General features: G+C 39.6%; 1 protein-coding gene across 5 annotated transcripts in view; it reads right to left on the reverse strand.

Moving 5' to 3' along the window:
* The window catches only part of tecta (tectorin alpha), a 52,976-nt gene that overhangs the window by 4,281 nt on the left and 33,204 nt on the right, over positions 1-15,491 (reverse strand). For 3 of the 5 annotated variants that reach the window (XM_028467552.1, XM_028467553.1, XM_028467555.1), the window contains 9 exons: positions 13,861-14,509; positions 11,231-11,430; positions 9,505-9,885; positions 7,727-8,013; positions 5,816-6,096; positions 4,379-4,489; positions 2,272-2,474; positions 1,210-1,373; positions 882-1,130 (listed from right to left, as the gene is read on the reverse strand). In XM_028467552.1, coding sequence (XP_028323353.1) covers positions 882-1,130; positions 1,210-1,373; positions 2,272-2,474; positions 4,379-4,489; positions 5,816-6,096; positions 7,727-8,013; positions 9,505-9,885; positions 11,231-11,430; positions 13,861-14,509 — 2,525 coding nt within the window. Of the gene's footprint in view, positions 1-881; positions 1,131-1,209; positions 1,374-2,271; positions 2,475-4,378; positions 4,490-5,815; positions 6,097-7,726; positions 8,014-9,504; positions 9,886-11,230; positions 11,431-13,860; positions 14,510-15,491 lie in introns of those variants that run through there. The other 2 variants (XM_028467554.1, XR_003675544.1) reach the window with 2 other exon arrangements.

The raw sequence follows: 15,491 nt of genomic DNA on the forward strand, positions 1-15,491 counted from the left end.
ACGTAGAGTAAAGCAGCAATCACGGTTGGGGTCAATTGTAATTGTAATTGCGTAATTGGCAATGAATTACGATTAATAATTATAATTGTAATTTTGTAATTTTAAAAATATGTTTCTGTTGTAATCATAGATACATTTTAATTGAGTTGAGATGATTGACTTTGTAATCGTAATTGCACGGGAAAATTCTATAAAAATTATAATTTAACACAAAACTGGGGAACCATGTCACTATTCTATAGGTTCAGTTCTACATATATGTAGTTCACAGTTATTAAAATATGTTTCATATCTCGCATTTCACCATTTAAAATAAATTTAAATTGAGACATTGAGGAATCCTAACAAGGGAACCAATAGATAGGAAAGAAATTAGATTTTAGATAAAGTTTTTAATGTATTTTACAGCTGATTTAGGACCATTTATCATAAGAGATGCTAACACAAGAGGAAGGTTCACTTTTATTAGGTTATTTATTTTGAGGCTCAGTAATTGTTATTAATTGTAATTGAACTTCATTGGAATTGGAAAAAATGCTGATCACTGTAATCGTAATTGAATTGTAATTGAACAGGGGTAATTGAAAACGTAATTTGAACTAAAAAAATGTAATTAACTCCAACCCTGCTAGTGATTCTCAACTCGTGGGGTGGGGCCCCAAAAGTGGGTCGCGGACAGCTGGTCAAAAATAAATGAACACTTAATGTTGTCTTTTATTTTGAAAGAAGCTTTTATTTTGCTGTGAAATGCATGTTGCACAGGAAAATATAGATTTAAGTTTTAATAAAAGGTTGTGATTTAATGACCGTGGCAAAATGTGGGTCCCAGGGTGAGACCAGTTGAGACTAAAGCACCTGAAAGCCATCTCCTTAGTCCTTACCCTCTCTCTATGATGATGTATCGCAGTCGGTCACTGCTGTATCTGGATGGAGTCGCCCAGCACATGTTCACTATGAGGATCAGCTGGTTTTCGTCTGCTCCTTCCACGAAGACGCCCACGTACAGGATGTCTCGAGTGCTGAGGACCACCTCACCTTCTCTGTAGGGGTTCCGGTACGAGGAGTTCTTATAGAGAGCCATCTTGGTAATGAAGTTTCCCTCCTTGGTCGGCAAGGTGAGGTTAATCACACTGGAAAGACAAGAAGGAGAAGGATTGAGGGGTTTAAGAGGTGACTTCTGTTGGACTTTATCATCTGCCTGTGACTGACCTGAGCATGGGTTTGAGGACGGTTTCCAACGAGATCTTCAAGTCCAGCTCATAAGCGCAGGAGAACTCCACGTTGATGGTTTTGTCCCTGGTGATGAGGTTCCCAGTGTTGTTCACGCTCTCTATCCACACTGTGTTTTTGTACATGATGTGTGTGCTGTTTGACTGTCAGAGAGGAGTCAGTTATTGTGGACACTGTACATTATTAATGTCAACGCAGAAGGCACTGTGTTCATTTATGTGCAACTGTAAAGTAGAAACACACAAGCTGAAAGGTCCTTATCTTATCGGAATATGAATATTTGAAGAATATTTTCCATGTGCCACTGTTTGATCTCGTGCTACGCGCAACCTTCAGCCCAAGACAAAACTGCCTGACTTAATCAAATGAGCTGTCAAACCCGAGGCCCGTGGGCCAAATCTGGCCTGCCAGAGCTTTCCATTCAGCCCGCAGGAAGATTTTGATCAAAGGAATAATTGCACAGAAAATATGACTGAACAAATAGTTCGGAAATACTTTACCTTTGAGGCTTTCAAAAAATTTGATGTGACCCAAAAAGTGAAATGTTAACAAACACAAAGATTTTATGCTTTTATTTTGAAGGACGACTTAAGATCTACTTCTAATATAGCAGTGGGACAGCTGAGTTCCTGAATATATTTTTGGACAGTTTGTTGTTTTTTTGTCTTTCATTTACAAATTCAGTGTTTCCAGCAAAAGCTGCTAAATCAGTTTCAGGCGATCACTGTGGCTCCTCCCCTTGATAGTGGGTCAACTGTTGATGTGAATGGGCTCCTACTATGTCTACACAGCTGGTTCGCCAGTGACCAAAGAGTATGTTTGAGAACCTTCTTATATTATTAGTGTTCTGCTTTCTATTCATTCTGTGTGTACAATGTTGCTTTTACGTAAAAGCTGGAAACTTGGGCTTTGTAGTGTGCTTTTCTAATAATAATAACACATAACTTGGAGGAAATAGTTTGAACTTATAGAGTATGAATATAAATGGGTTGTAGCTTTCATTGAACAAGGATGAAATCACAGAGACGAGCAGATACTGACCAGGACGATAGAGCCACAGTGTCCTTTGGTGTTGTTGATGTGAAAGGAGATGAAGTCCTCTCCCTCGATGCCGGGGCAGCGCTCGTCGTTGACCCTGACGTCCTCTCGTTCGAAGCCCAGCTGGAAGAGCTTGCACTTGGAAATGGAGACTTCCATGAGAGCGTGCTTACAGGTCACCTCTGCCTGGATGATGTCATCGTCGCCTGTGGGGTCGACAAACAGGGATCAACACAGAGCGCAGTTACAGCCCGAGGAGCCGTTATTTCACATTTTCATTTTTGCCTCATCTGTATTTTTCACAATCAACTACGTATAATTTTCCTTGCAAAAAATAATAATTACATAGATTATAAATCACTAAACTTTAGAGTACAATTATTAGGTGAAACTGAAGGCCCTGCTGGTTTATCCAACTTTTAAAAGGCACTAAGCCTTGACTTTATCCACTGTTAATTCAGTGCTACATCTTAGTCTGTGTTACATTCATACTGAGAAATTCTGCACTTGACAGTGTTGCAGCAATTTTTTTTTAAATCTTTGAGACACATATTGCAATGTTTTGTTGTATGACTTTATTGCAATATATAAATCATCATACAATTGCTGCTTTGTGATAATATTAGTATCGTAAACACTGTATTGTGTATCGTATTGCATCGGTCAGTACTCTGTGATTCCCACCACTACGCATTTAGAAAACTGACCAGTCTAGGCAATAATACAAGGAGTAACAAATGGTTTGTTGTTTGTTTGTGGAGTCATTTTGTGTCATTTGTGATTTTGAGTATTTTCATTGTCGTTTTGTGTGTTTTTGCGGTCGTTTTGTCTGTTTGTGGAGTCATCTTATGTCACATTCTCAGACTAGGTAACATAATATGAAACACATATTTCCAGAAAGATCCTTTTTCTTTTTCATTCTGACATCAACTAATGTTTTTCTGTATATAAACACACACACAAAAGAGAAAACAAACATAAATGGAAAAATGCCGTCTCCATAACCAGGTGGGTCTCGTCTACATTATTTTTCTGTGTTTTGCTGTCATTTTGTGCATTGTTTTATCCGATTGTGATTTTTCTTTTGTTGTTGTTGCAATTTTGCTAGTTTCCAATTTAATTTTGAGTATTTTTGGAGTAGTTTTTTGTGTTTGTTGAGTCGTTTCATGGGTTTTTGTTGTTGTTAAAATAAGACGGAAGGCAGCATGTGGCCCGCGAACCACCAGTTGCCCATCTCTGTTTAACAGTAAAATGTTTTGTGTGTTTGGAGTCAAATGGACCCAAAATGTGTTCTCACAAAATCAGAATAACTGCTTTAGGTCTTTTTTGAGATGCCTCAGGGACTGTGTTCGAAATAGCACACACTCTACTATAGCACTACAGTAAACTTTTGCATCTAAAAATATTAGAATATCATGAAAAAGTTTATTATTTTTGGTCGCTCATTTCAGAAAGTCAAACCCATATACTGTATGATATAGGCTCAGGAAATTTTGATGAGTATGGCTTACAGATAATGAAAACCCAAAATTCAGTGTCTCGGAAACTTAGAATATTACATAAGATCAATAAAAAAAAAGGATATTTTAAACAAAAATGCAAGACTTCAGAAAAGTTAATTTATATGCACTCAATACTGCAAAATTACTTTTTTCTGAAAAAAGGACTTTGGACCACTGAGCAACAGTCCAGTTCTTTTTCTGTCACCAAATACAATATCAACATATGGTCATTTGATCCATAAAACTCGCGGAAACACATTTTGTGCCGACATTTCGGAGTTTTTCGGAGACCGTTCATTGTGCTACCGACAAAACTTAACTTCAAAACAAGAGCCCTATTTACAAAATGGTAAAAAAACAAATGGGAGACAAGAAGAAATGCTTTTGTTTTGAAAAGGGGATGTTTAATCATTATCGTACACATTTAAATCTACTATCATACTATTTAATGTGAATGCACTACATACTCATTTTGACATCAGACATAGTAAGAGTAGCACAATAGGAAGGGATTTTGAATACAGCCAAAGTTTCTCAAACCCTTAGGGTTTCACCACATTGGTAAGTGATGTCATAAACAAAGAGTTGAGGATGGATAGACCAATCACCTCCAGTGGTAGTGGGGAGCTCTGGGCAGCCACACAGGTCACCTCCATTCTCCAGCTCACAGGTGAAGTTCGTGCAGATCTCTCCTGCACAGGGGTCAAAGATCCATTCTGCTAAAAAGAGGTCCACACACAACGTTAGCTGTCACCAATGTGCATGGACGCACGTGCACACACATCCAGCGCGAATGCCTTACTGCTTACATAGACATTAACTAGAGTTGGGCGATATATCGATATCGAGATATATAAAGTTTTCTATTTTTATACATATTTTCATTGCTTATTTTGTTTTAAAATACTTGTTTTAGGAGACACTGCTTTAACTACTTCCCAGAACAGCATTAAAAGCACAGTTAGATGGATTTCTGAGTGCATCCTAACCCAGACCTTCCCCTAAACATCCACACTACAGAACTCACTCACACGTGCTGTCTCTTATAGCAGGGATTCTCAACTGGTCTCACCCTGGGACCCACGTTTTGCCACAGTCATTAACTCGCGACCCACTTTTTTTTTTTTTAAGAATTCAATCAACCAAATTTAGGTTTTCAAAAATAGCTGTTGAAAACACACACATATATACTCTTTTAAAAAAAAAAAAAAAACATACATTTATATATTTTCCTGTGCAACATGCATTTCACAGCATGCCTATCAAAAGAAAAGTTTCTTTCAAAATAAAAGACAAGTCCAACACGAGAGACATTAAGTATTACTTTGACCAGCTGTCCGCGACACACTCAGTACAGGTCCGTGACCCACTTTTGGGTCCCGACCCACCAGTTGAGAATCACTGTCTTATAGTAGTCTGGTCTTTTAGGGGAAGAATTGTGCACATTTGTCTACAAGCATGAAATTTGGCATGCTTGCAGTTTTTGATCTGCTGAATTCAAATCCACTGGCAGCCGGAGCCAATTCTCATTGGTGTCACCATATTGGACAATTATAAACGGCGGTCACCCAAAAACAGGTTTTTCTGTTACTAGCCTACCCAAAGTCACATATTTAAAATAAAAAACAGACTTCTACGGTTCTGGACCTCAGGGATTTTAAATATGAAACCTGTTCATCCCTTCATACCTACAGCATCGTCATATTGGAAAAGACAATATAGCAACCAGTGAGTATTTAACGTCAAACATTTCTGACCAAAAATGTCTATTTTACAACATAGAAGCCTGACATCCCAATCAAGGTATCCTTAATTAATCAACCAAATCAACAATTGTTAATAAATATGCCTGCATCAGCAAATTTAACCCTGAGTTGTCTTTCTGGTCGGACTGTATTTGAAGTAAAATTATCGAAATCTATATCGTATGGTGCCATTTTGAGAAAAAATATTGAGATATGAGTTTTGGTTGATATTGCCCAGCACTAATATTAACTGTGTACATGTATTACTGTGGTGTGCCCTGTGTCTCCTGCTGGCCTTACAGCAGTTCTCCTGTGTGATCCACTTGGTGGTGAGCGTGCCTAGGGACCGACAGGCCTCAGCGTAAGCAGCCAGCGAGCCGCAGACCTGAGCCCTCTGGTGGTTGTAGCAGCCGTCCAGGTAGCAGGACTGGTAGAAAGGTCGGGGGTCGAGAAGGCCGTGGCACGGCTGGAAGAAACCCTTTGGCTGCGTCAGCTTCTGACAGGCGTCCTCACCCTGCAGGGCCTGAACCGCCGTGTTTTCACAGGACTGGGCCAGAGCCACGTACTGGGTCTCATCACAACTATAAGGAGAGAACAGAGTTTATGGAATGAACTCTGAGAGTAACTACACCTTTTGAAAAAATGTGGACACAGTCAAAGACAAAATACAGCAAAGGCCTTAAAGCTGATGTCCGGAGTTTCTGAGAAATCTATGTTTATGTATGATTCTTTTGAAACTAGTCTTTTACTATGTTCTACTGCCGGTGGTCATTCATATACATTAATGTATATAAGTCCCGCCTTTGTCCTATAAACCCCGATACAAATGGAATTGATCGCCGAGTGTGCCCAGCCAATAGGCTTCGACTTCCTGTTTTTGAGACTGTCAATCAAAGTGAATGTGGAACTGTGCACAGAAACAAGGTCACAACAGCAAACAGGTAAATATGATTTTAACTCTTACCTGACCCATAGACCTATATCATAAAAGTAGAGGCGTGACTTCTGGTGGATTGGCAGAGGCAGTGGGAGGAAGTGAGGCTGTTGAGGGCGGGACATCGATACGTTTCTCAGAAACTCCTGATATCAGCTTTAAGATCATGTGGAAAATGACTGGTAGGGAAGCCTTTCAACGTGGAGATAACAGGTTTTTCCTTTTGTTTGATGACTTTTAGGCAGTGTTGTTACTAACACGTTACAATACTTTTGGTCGTAACAAGTACTCTAATGCATTAATATTTAAATCAACTATTTCAGTTACCGTTACTTCATAGTGCTTTGAGTTATGGCCGAATGTTCCCGTATCACCTCACTCTGAGAGACATTACATTTCGGTCGGATTTTGATCTTTCCGTGTAAATCCCAAATTAAACATGCCACAACTATCAGTCCATAAAAACATCAAAAAAAAAGTTTGTGACATCATTTTGCCAGAATTTTTTGAGGAAAACACAGGAAATCATAGAAAGCATCCGTGTACGAGACTCCACATCCCACAATGCAAAGTGCGAAACTTTTCCGATGATGTCAATAAACAAAGTGTTTACGACGGAGATCAACACAAAGCGGCAACTTTAACCTTTTAAATCATTTCCAGCAGCTTTAATATTGATGTGATGTGAAACTGTCAGGTTGACCTACAGAGTGTATTATCTTCCATACAGTAACAGTAGGCTAATTATATCTATAAGGGCATTGGTTGGAAAATTGGAAGAATTTGAAAGATTTTTGAAAAGTAACTCAAACGTTAGTTATCACAGTAACATGAATATTTTTTATTTTAGCAATCAATAATGTAACTTTAGTGCAGTAACTAGATGTGGTTTTACATTGACTAGCACCATACTGGTTTCCTGTGGATGTTATGTAACTGAATAACAGAAGTTAGTTCTGTATCAATGGTTTTATCTGGATCTGGCTTATTGTAAAAAAAAATACCCAAATCGCTTTTAAACCTGCACAAGACAATAGGCAGCAAAATGTTACATTAAGAGCGATAGAAACATTGAAGCTCAATATTCAGAAAAAATAAATAAATAAATAAAAACATGCGTTAAAATAATCCTTTGAAAGCTGTATTGAAAGGAAGCTAACACCAGTTCTACATTTCTGCACATGATATTATTAATGTGAATGAATCCTGATTGTAACAACAGGAGGGGAATAATTGTGCATAGATCATAATAACTCCCTCCTGTGAGCCTCACTTACCTGTTCTGCATACCGTTGGTCTTCCAGCTCTGGGCCAGATCCAGGGCGCTGGAGGCCGGCTTTCCCCTGGAGGTGATGTAGTCGTCGCTGGGATCTCCGTTGAAATTCCCACACAGGCCGCACACCTTGTTCTGCAGACGCTGGCCCATTGTGATGCTGAGGGTGTTGAAGCGATTGTAGCGCACCTGGATGTCCATCGGCGTGTCGATGACGATGAATCCCTCGGACGTGGACAGGTGTGTCATCAGGCCCGTAACAAAAGGCACCGACACCGGAGTGCCGTTGACCTGAACGGGTCAGAGGTCACAACAGGGTCAGAGGTCACAACAGAATTACCATCACATAGTCACACTACATGCGAGGCTTAAAAATCATTCTTTATGCTTGGTTTATTTTAACCTTATGATACATGATTAACTCCAACATGGGAGAGTGGAAGTAGTTTTAGCTGCAAAATGAGTTGCTCAGAAACTAAAGCTGGATATTTGAATATAGATGAAATAACGACTTTAACCTTTCTCGACTGTATTATCAGATGGGCAACATCAGATCTTTTCCACGACCATAATTAAACTATCAAGCAATTATTATTCAGATGTAATAAAATGAACACAGGATTAGAAAAAGCCTTTGCAGCTTTACGAAAAAGGAGAACATTTTGCAAGTAAAACAAATGTTATTTCAGTTGCCAATTTTAATTTTTTGGGGGGTTTCTTTTTAATATGAAAGCTTTGAAACTTTTTTTTTAATAACAAGCCCCCACAGAATGTACTTTAACCTTTTTTGCCAAATAGATCAAAAATAATATTTGTCATATATAAAGGTGACCAAATGTCCTCATTCCCCTAGACATGTTGTTTTTTATTTATCTATTTTATGAATCCACATCAATGTCCATATTTCGTTAAGCAAGAAATAAAATCTATGCACTTCACTGCAGACATAACTCTCCTCTAAGATATTTATTAGATTTGTCTAGGACTGATTATTTGATGCAAAATAAAGGTACGTCAACTTTTTTTTGGAAATACGGTCGCGATTTAAAGGTTAAAAGAAATCAAAGAAATATATTTCAGTCTGGTTCAACAAACTAGTCTCCTAAACCAGCGATTCTCAACTGGTGGGCCGGGACCCAAAAGTGGGTCGCGGACAGCTGGTAAAAAATGACTCATAGTCTCATAGTGACAATAGTCGCTTAAATAGCCATGTGTTTTACTGTAATGTGCAGTTTTTTTTTGGCTGAAAGCAATAACAAGAGTGTGTGGAGAGCATCTACAGACACGCCTACTCATCAATATGCATAAGTAGGCTGCAAATGAGCCCGTTTTTAGAATTGCTCAGAAAGTCACTTTTCAGAGGGCTAAAAACTCCAGAAAACTGGCAAGTTTGGGAAAATAAACCTTAAATACTATGTTGTTGGGATTTTTAGAACAAATGGAGATCGGTGAAAAATAGCATAATACTGGACCTTTAATGTCTTTCATGTTGGACTTGTCTTTTATTTTGAAAGAAACTTTTCTTTTGAATGGCATGCTGTGAAAAACCAGTTGCACATGAAAATATATAGATTTATGTTTTTTAAAAACCAGCTATTTTGGAAAAATTTAATTTGGTGGTTGAATTCTAAAAAAAAAGTGGGTCGTGATTTAATGACCGTGGCAAAATGTGGGTCCCAGGGTGAGACCAGTTGAGAACCCCTATCCTAAACCACAAGCTGGGCTAACTCTATAGTTACAGTTGTAGAAGCTCAAATATAACATTCCTAGCAGTTCCCTCACCTTCACTGTGCTTCCAGAAACGAGTATGTTCTCTTCGTTTATGTACAGGTAGACATGGGAGATGGTGGTGAGGTTGGGCGTGCTCCATTTGTCAAAGTTTGCGATCAGCTGGAAGGAGAGGTCGGGAAGTTTGTGACAGTTTGTGGATAAGACGAAGGAGCAGGAGGCCGGCAGTCGCAGCGACGCCCCGTCAAAGGTCCTGAAGACGCCTCCGCCTGAAGCCACGCAGTGCTGGGAGCGTCTGACGAAGCAGCCGCGCACACCGTGCCGCAGGGTGCACTCTTCCTCGGCCTTACAGCGCCGGGGGTCACACTGGACCAGGTTTCTACCGATGCACTGGCAACGTTTGGTGCAGTCGCTGTTCCAAAACAGTTGTTTGGGCTGAAAAAGAAATGTATTATTTATTATCTTCTTTTTACAATAAATAATACAAACATTCTGTAATGCCTGGGTTCACGCAAATTGTCATAGGGGTACCTGAACAGTGTGACAACATTGGATACTAGAATATACGTAAATACTGTAGAGCAGCAGTCAGGAGCCTCCGTGCATTTCCACATAGTGCATCTGGAAAGTATTCACAGTGCTTCACTTTTTCCACATTTTGTTATGTTACAGCCTTATTCCAAATCATATTAAATTAATCTCTTTCCTCAAATTTCTACACAAAATTCCTCATAATGACAACGTGAATCATTTTTTTTTTAGATTTTTGAAAATTTGTGAAAAACAGAAAACTAAGAAATGTTTTTTTTAGTATGCAGGAGTAGGAGGTACATTGCTTCAGGTTAAATGTCTGAAGGGGTACGGGACTGTGGAAAGTTTGGGAACCACTGCTTAATGCAAACATACAGTCGATGACATTTTGAAAATATAACTTGTTTACCTTATTTATCAATGGAACATTGTGGGAAATTTCTTATCCAGTAGTAAGATGGAGAAGTTTTTACACACAAAAAAAAAAATGTTGTTTATTCATTGTTTAAGCTTTCCAACCAAATAGCATTATAAGATAGTAAAATCATTTGGACATCTTTAGTATTTTATAGCCATAATAAATAAAAACAATGAATGTAGATTTTAGATACAATAGAGTTTAAATTTCAAATAAAAATTATTATTTTTAAATCTTCATCCCAAATAATTCATACCAAAGAACACTAAAGAAAATGTGCCATACTCATGAATTATCCTAAGTTATGTGCATACAGAGCAAATTTACAATAAAATCTGTATATTTTTTAATGATAACATAGGAGAATTCACAGTTGTGGAAAAGTGGGCTTCCGCCTGAATGTTTTTGTACAAAAACATGTGTATCTTTGGCCTATTATTTATTATTATCACCAAACTTGCAGCAGTTGATGTCCATACATTAATTCAATTATTTCTGCTTATTTAGCCTTCCCTATGGGGAATTGGCTTTATATTTGATGTAAATCTCTAGTTTTTTTGGGGCGGACGACAGATTTCTGTATTCAAAACGTGATTTATTGTGACTCAGTATCATAGTTTTCCAAAATTTTACATCATCTGTAACCAGTAAGGGCCCTACATCAATCTGAACAAAGATTAGCCATGTAAGTCATGTAGACGCTTAAAAAAAACCTGATTTATTATGGGTATGGGATTTTTGTAGAAAAATGGCTGGGGCTTAAGAGGTTAAAACACAGATTACCTAGTACCCACTAGTACGAGATCATGTTCAGTTGAAGGTGAGACTGACCTCGTAGTACTTGCCATCAGTGTAGCATCCACAGTTCTGAGGCAGGATGCAGCTCTTCCCGTTGAGGACGAAACCCTGGTCACACTGGCATCCCTCCACACAGTCCTGACTACAGTCCCTCTGGGCTCGGGCTGGGGCGCACTGGGGTGGGCAAACCGGTGGGCAGCTGGAGTAATGGCTGTTAGAGGGACAACTCAGGACTGGGAACACAATGGTTGGCAATAGTTAGTCACAGTTTGTACCAAAAACTATGTATGATTTCACAGAAATGGAATAAGTTCATATAAACTGAAAATTTAGGAATAAAGTTATCTAAACATTTATCGGACCGCTGTATCATGTTGGATGACACAGCTCTGCCAGCCTTGACCAGTGGGTCCCCATGCAACCACCAGGCTATGAACAGCTATGTACCGACCAGGCAGCGAAGACAAAAAATGTAATTATGTATGTTCTGGTAATTTTTTGGGGGAAAAAGTGTCACTTCCACTTTTGCGCTCACATTTCCTTTACTTGACTGCTTTTGATGAGTATCTGCCACAGGGAAGCGTGCGGGAGACGTGCACATATGCCCCTAAGAGACCTATGTGCTAATGTGCTGTCAGACCTAAATATAGTTTGTCTTTCCAGTGCGAAAAAGGATTCATGGGAAAAGTTCTCAACATGGCACAACTTCCTGATTCAGGGCCATTGTCAAACACCAATAACAAGATGAGCAACAATTATTGTCTTATCTGTGTGGTTACAACACTTTACAGAAGTTTTGAGGGGTTGGAGTTGGTCTTGAAACATTTTTGGGATGAAAATGTAAACCTGCCCTAAAATAAAATGAAGGCCTTATTTTTAATGGTCAGTGTAACATTTTTAGCTGTGAGTCTTTAGAAATACCAACTCAGGAATATCAACTGCAGCCAAAACACTGACATATCACAGCCACTAGCCACGAGTGACACTCATTTAGCAGTGGTAGCTCACTAAAAACTAACAATGCAAAAACAGGAAATGCAGTGCAATGATGCAACGTTTACCCGTTATTTATGTTATACCAAATATATTTAAATAAATCCTTTTGTGGCAGTAGAATACATTTTCACGTAATTGTTCACTTTGTGCACAAAAGCATCTATAATGAGAGAATACACAGTATTTTCAAAATAAGACAAATTAAAATAACAGTGTTAAAGCTGGGGTATGTAGAATCGTAAGGCGCTCCAAGCTCCCCCCTCCACTCCTGAATGAAACTCGCATGCAAGTGCACACTAGAAACAAATGTAGGAACTTTATCTTGTGTTATTGGAGAGTTTTCTGATGTTTTAGAGATGTGAAAGCATGTATCACTCGCTGCTGTGAGGACAGTAAGAGACTCAGCTGCTCCTCAAACACAAGCAGCTGAGCTGCAGCCGATCTCAGCTGATCAGAGCACTCCGTCGACACTGCAGATGAATTGAGTCTGTTCTTACCACTTTAGATAATTTTTAATAAGCTATTTATTCCTCAGGGCGAACTGCACTAAATGAAAGCGGGTCGCTTGCAGTTTGCTGCACACACCGACTTTGCGGACAGCGTTCCTCCTGAACACGTTTGTGCCTTTATTCTGTTGCTTCTCCACCTTCCTTTTTCCTCTTGCTTTGCCGTGTAACCGCTGTGCCAAAAACCGCATTAGAGACTTCAGCTGGAATATAATGCCATGGGACTGTCCCTATTCTCAGATCCAGAACACGGATTGACTTTTGACAAGCAGCTCGAGCAGCCAATAGTAATGCTTAAAACAGCTCATGGGATCGCCCTGTTGGTAGAAAGATCTGTGATTGGCTGAAGTCCAGTGTCACGCTCCTGTATTTCTAAAACCCATTTACAGAGCCAGGAGAAGGAGAAGAGATTCACTGTCCACTCAGAACACTTTGGATTACAACATACAATACAGTATAATAAGATGAATATGGATTTTTGACCAAATGAAACCAAAAAGAAACTTACATACCCCAGCTTTAATGGCAGTTATTTCAAAGGTACCATGCAGTCATAAAGTTAAGACACAATTTCAATTAATAATAATGATTACTTTGTCATGGCACAGTTTTTCCAGGTGGTATAGGACTCAGCAGGTTTTTGGTTATGGCTCTTGGAAAAATGGTCATGTGTATGTCATTACATTTCTCTTGTGCTGCCAGTTATACAGTATGGCATGTGATTTCCCTGACCAATAATTGCTAAGAAGCTGCAAAAATTTTTTCAGTCCGAGAATAATGAAAAAGTACCCAATCTGGCAACATTCTGCTGGGTTTGTGTACCTGGTCTGCACAGTAGTGACTTGTATCAAATGTAGTCTGGTTAAAAATGCTGACGAAATTGGTGGTAGGTTAATGAAATGTGTCGGATCAAACAATGCAAGACACTTGGTTTGTGTTGCATTTTCAAAAAACCAGTTAGAGCGGTCTTTCCACTGCAAAACTAGAACAGCAGAGGATTTCTATTGCATAACAGGGTAGTCACGGTGTCATGCACAATGACAAGGGTTCACAACTTTCCACAGGAGCCTACAGTAATCCAGCTGATGTCTCAAACTCCTGCATGAATGCTTTTGAGATTCACTCATGATGCATTGCACCGACAGTCAAACATTTACTCACCACATGGTGTTTCACTCCTCCAGCCTGTGACGGGCACTCCTTGGGTCTGACACGTGCTTGCATATATTTGCAGCCAGTTACAGATTGTGTCCTGAGCTCCTTGGTCCAGACATGTGTCATGCAAGCAGCTCTGGTAGAAGAACGCTGGTGACACCTTAGTGTGACAACGTGCAAAAACACCTTCTCGGTCCACGATCAGTCCACACAGCCTCACAGCCTCCGGCTCCACAAACACGTAAAGTCCATCTCCGATGTAAAAACGGATGCCCTGGCTTATCTCGTTTTCCTCATCCTGATCTTCGATGTCATTGGACACCATGAGTGGGCCGTCATCGAGCACACTTTTATCTCCCAGGCCACAACGTGAGCAGGAGTCTCCACAGCCTACTTGGCAGAAGGTGTCCTTCTCAGCCCATGTCATGCCCCAGTCAGTGGTGCTGAGGCTGTGTGGCGATGAGGCCATGCCCTGGCAGAGGCCACAGCTAGAGCCATAGAGATCCCGAGGTAATGTCAACAACAGCAAAGTGTTCCAGTCAAAGGCTACTTTTACACCAAAGTCAGTTTCCAGGATTAGTAACATGCCTGAGGTGAAGATGTTGACCCTTCCTTGGCCCAGCTTCAGGGGAAGGTACAAACGCTCCTTGTTTACCTGAGTGAGGAGAGAATCAGCTATTATTCTCACATTCCTGAAGAAACAATTCCAAGCATCACATTTGAGTTTCTAATCCAACTGACTTGCATTTTTGCAAGTATGAGGGGAAATCCAGGTGATGAATAGATCAATGAGTCCCACTAAACCCGAGGGACAGATGGTCTATGCATTTGGTCTGAGAATGAGAGCAAACAGCAATAAGTAGGTGAGTGTGCACGACACGTGGATTGATGGTGCTGATTTTGTGTGACATTCCTATTTCTCCTCGGATCCTTCTTGGTTTGTCAATCCAGTCCAAATGTCACTCAGGGAACAGAGTTTTTCCCTCACTACGTTGATAAGATGGCTATTGATATAGGATCTGACTCAAACCAACCAATGGGGACTCGGCCTTCTCCTGGTTTCTCTATCAGCTTAATTCAAAACAGCTTGTACTCACAAAGCAACCACCTTGACCTTCAAAAGTCAGATGTTCACACTTTAAGGTGTTCAAGTTCTGGACTTTCCTCTTTTACAAGTATAAGATAGAACTACATCCTCCCGTCAAAGCAAGTGCAGGTAATGCAGCAGCAAGTCCACTGTAAACAATAACAACATACAGCCTTTAAAGGTAAAACAAAAAGAAAAACCCACATCAACAGACACAGAAAACTAGAGCCCAACACTACAATTAATTAGATTTCTTTCTATTGTACAAATCCTTCCATTATTGATATTTGCAAGATAAGGACAAGAGAAAAAGTCTTTGCTAATACTAAATATCTGTCCTTGGTTATTAGTGAGAAGCTATAACCTTCTCACTGTTGTGAGCCTGGTGTTTAATAAAACAAAACAAAACATTTTCCCGTCATCTTCACATGACCTGCTTTTGCATGATTTTAATGATCACAGTATCAAAACATTCTGAACATTCCGGACTATTCTGCTATGTTCTGGTATTTTTTTTTGTGTTTTGGAATCTTCTTCCAATTTAATGTTT

Source organism: Gouania willdenowi, chromosome 14, assembly GCF_900634775.1.
Source record: "Gouania willdenowi chromosome 14, fGouWil2.1, whole genome shotgun sequence".
Taxonomy (NCBI): domain Eukaryota; kingdom Metazoa; phylum Chordata; class Actinopteri; order Blenniiformes; family Gobiesocidae; genus Gouania; species Gouania willdenowi.